The sequence below is a fragment of the Bidens hawaiensis genome, unplaced genomic scaffold, assembly GCF_021521415.1.
Source record: "Bidens hawaiensis isolate Kalapana, Puna unplaced genomic scaffold, B.hawaiensis_p1.1 tig00022900_1, whole genome shotgun sequence".
NCBI lineage: Eukaryota > Viridiplantae > Streptophyta > Magnoliopsida > Asterales > Asteraceae > Bidens > Bidens hawaiensis.
Window position 1 is genome coordinate 348,262 of NW_027493584.1, and position 2,891 is coordinate 351,152.

The 2,891-nt window shown below is 39.5% G+C and overlaps 1 protein-coding gene across 1 annotated transcript; it reads left to right on the forward strand.

Annotated features, from left to right (window-relative positions):
• Positions 1 to 534: 534 nt before the first annotated feature.
• On the forward strand, positions 535 to 1,516 carry LOC143566545 (NAC domain-containing protein 83-like). Its single transcript, XM_077053220.1, has 2 exons — positions 535 to 1,069; positions 1,166 to 1,516. The coding sequence occupies exons 1-2, from the start codon at positions 650 to 652 to the stop codon at positions 1,433 to 1,435; spliced, it is 690 nt and encodes a 229-aa protein (XP_076909335.1). The 5' UTR covers positions 535 to 649; the 3' UTR covers positions 1,436 to 1,516.
• The last annotated feature ends 1,375 nt before the right edge of the window (positions 1,517 to 2,891 follow it).

A 2,891-nucleotide genomic window follows, 5' to 3' on the forward strand; every position in this document is an offset into this window, starting at 1 on the left:
AAATATATTACTTGAAGGAGTCTCTCTCTATATTATTTTGGAAAGTGGTTATCGAATTTACATATTCTCAACTTTCATTTATCGATCGGGAACAATCTTAACTAACAAAATGTGTACCACCTATTCCAACTTACTTTCTTCTACCACTTTTAAACTTAATAGACCCTATCCTTTTAGTTTTCTTGCTAAGTTAACATTTTTTTACTAACGTGACATGCATAGGTGACATCTTATAAAAAAATTTCCCGAACAACAAGTGAAAGTTAAATAACCCTTTGGAAAAAGGCTAGTTTAATTTATGTAATGATTTAAATAGTTGTTTATAAAGAGAAGTGTATATATGAAATAATCAAGTTATATGTTTTGCGTATATATTTGACTATTAACTTTGTTTGTTTATGGGTTTCGTACAAACCAGAACCTAAATAATAATATCTATCGTATGTCATATTCATATATATGTTTCGTGATAAGAGGATTGAGTCTTGTTTACGCCACACACTCACACTTGTCGGCCCAATTACTATAAATAACCCTCACACCCTTTTAATCTATTTCTTACGTACACATATTTCAATTCAACACATCAAATTCAAATGATCACCCTAACCATCTAAAAAACAAAAAAACATAAAACCAAACCGTCGATATGAATTTGAGACTCCCTCCCGGGTTTCGGTTCCACCCGACAGACGAGGAGCTTGTGGTTCAATACTTGAAGCGCAAGCTCCAGTCCTGTCCTCTACCTGCTTCCATAATCCCCGAGGCCGACGTTTGCAAGTCTGATCCTTGGGATTTACCTGGCCATTCCCACCAGGAGGAGAGGTTCTTTTTTAGCACCCGAGAGATCAAGTACCCGAATGGGAACCGATCCAATCGGGCCACCCAATCCGGTTACTGGAAAGCAACCGGACTGGATAAGCAAATTGTAGCCTCGGGGACCAAGCAAGTAGTTGGGATGAAGAAAACTTTAGTTTTCTATAAAGGAAAGCCGCCCACTGGCGCCAGAACTGATTGGATTATGCATGAGTATCGTCTTGTTACCCCCCAATCCAAAACCCCAACTCAGGTAGGTTTTTTTTAATTAAATGTCCTTAGGTTGGTGACCTAGTGACAGACCGGAAGTAACATATAAAGCTGACTAAAACCTTTTATTTTTATCTAGGGATTGGAAAAGTGGGTGTTGTGCAGAATCTTTTTAAAGAAAAGAGGAAGTAATGGTAACAAGGAGGACGAGAAAGAGACAATTGTGGTCGAAAACGAGAAAAACATTATCAAATCAAAGCCGATTTTCCACGAATTTTTGGCTACACCGAAAGTAAAGACGGGCGATTTGAATTTGGTACCCGCGTCGTCGTCGTCGGGTTCAAGTGGGGTCACGGAGGCTGATGGTTATGGTCATGAAGAGAGCAGCACTAATTGCTTGGACTCTTAGGAGAAATTAAGCTATAGCAGTGGCAGTAAATGAACAAGTTTTTAATTAGTTTTCTAGTACTAGTGTTATGAGGCTTTCTTTTTTCGGTTGAAATGTAGGTGTTAAAAGTGAAAAACATAAGGAAACCAAAGTTTGTTAACTGTCTTCTCATATATTATAATAATTATAATATTATTATTATTTTATTAGGTGTATTTTGTGGAAGTGTCTTTGCATTATTCATTAGTTGTGTACTTGTGTTGGCTTGACCTTAATTACATTAAAAACAAATCCTGGTGTTTTAGTTTACGTACATTTCATACATGCAAAGAGGGTTGACTTAGCCCCTTCCGAGTAACGTATTATATATATTGTTTTAGTTTTTATCAAAAGACGTCTATCGCAGTAGAAGTGGTGTCAGTAACTTCTTACCCAGTACCCGAGTCTGAATCCCCTTTAGGCTGAGGGGTGTGGGGGGCGCGAGAGGGGGCGCGAGTGGGGGCGCCAGCCAATAATATTGTGACGTGTGGCAGAGAGAGAAACTTGATAAGATGGGTGTTGGTTGTGGTGCTCGCGCCCCGGGCCATGGTGTGGAGGGGCGCGAGCGGTTTTTTTTTTTTTTTTATAAATGTATTAAAAAAATGTATTATTAAAAAAAAAAAACGTTTTTTTTTATGTTGGTTGCGTGATATGGACCTTGGTGGGCCACGTAATGTACACTGAACCTCGTTGCACTTGATCCAGCCCACTTTTAAAACCCTATTTCCCACCTTTATAAATACTCCCTTTCTTCTCCTCATGCTATCTTCATATTCATCATCATAAACTTCCGAGAACCGTTGCAGCTACAGAAATTTCATTTTTTGAGGTTATTAAAAAATACTCCATATTTCCCAACGGCTCTATTTACACACTCCGATGCCTCTCACGCGCGCTACCCCTCTTGCGCCTGCCTCTTTTTCCGCGCTCGCGCCCCTCTCGCGCCTCGGTGGTGTGGTGCTCGCGCCCCGGGGCGCGAGCGGCTGGCCTCTTGCGCCCATTCTCGCGCTCCACACCCCTCAGCCTTACACTGGTGCTGAGCGCGTACATGAGCATCATTCTCACCAAGGTGGTGATAGCAATTATTATTATTAATATTATTTTATATTAAGTGAGTCCTAAGCAAGTGGATGTTTTGTTAACGACAAGTTAAGAATAAACAATACTAAAATAAGGAGTTACGTGATGAAGAGGATGTCAATTAAGAATCGAAGCGTATCTTTGAGTTGGGCCTGTGATGTGATAAAAAGGTGGGCCGGCAATTATAAATCAAACACAAACAAACAAACGAAACTTGAGTATAAAAATGCCGACCAAAAGTTTCTTGTGAAATTGGTTATGAGATATAAATATATATAAGATTTGATGAATGAATTATTGAGGTTGGAGTTTAAGTTGTTCACGTCACGCTCTCTTTGCCCTCTGGCATATGATATTA

Coding starts and splice junctions, on each gene's coding strand:
- LOC143566545 (XM_077053220.1), top strand. CDS start 650: ATGAATTTGAGACTCCCTCCCGGGTTTCGGTTCCACCCGACAGACGAG. Junction 1,070..1,165: donor AATCCAAAACCCCAACTCAG/GTAGGTTTTTTT, acceptor ATTTTTATCTAG/GGATTGGAAAAGTGGGTGTT.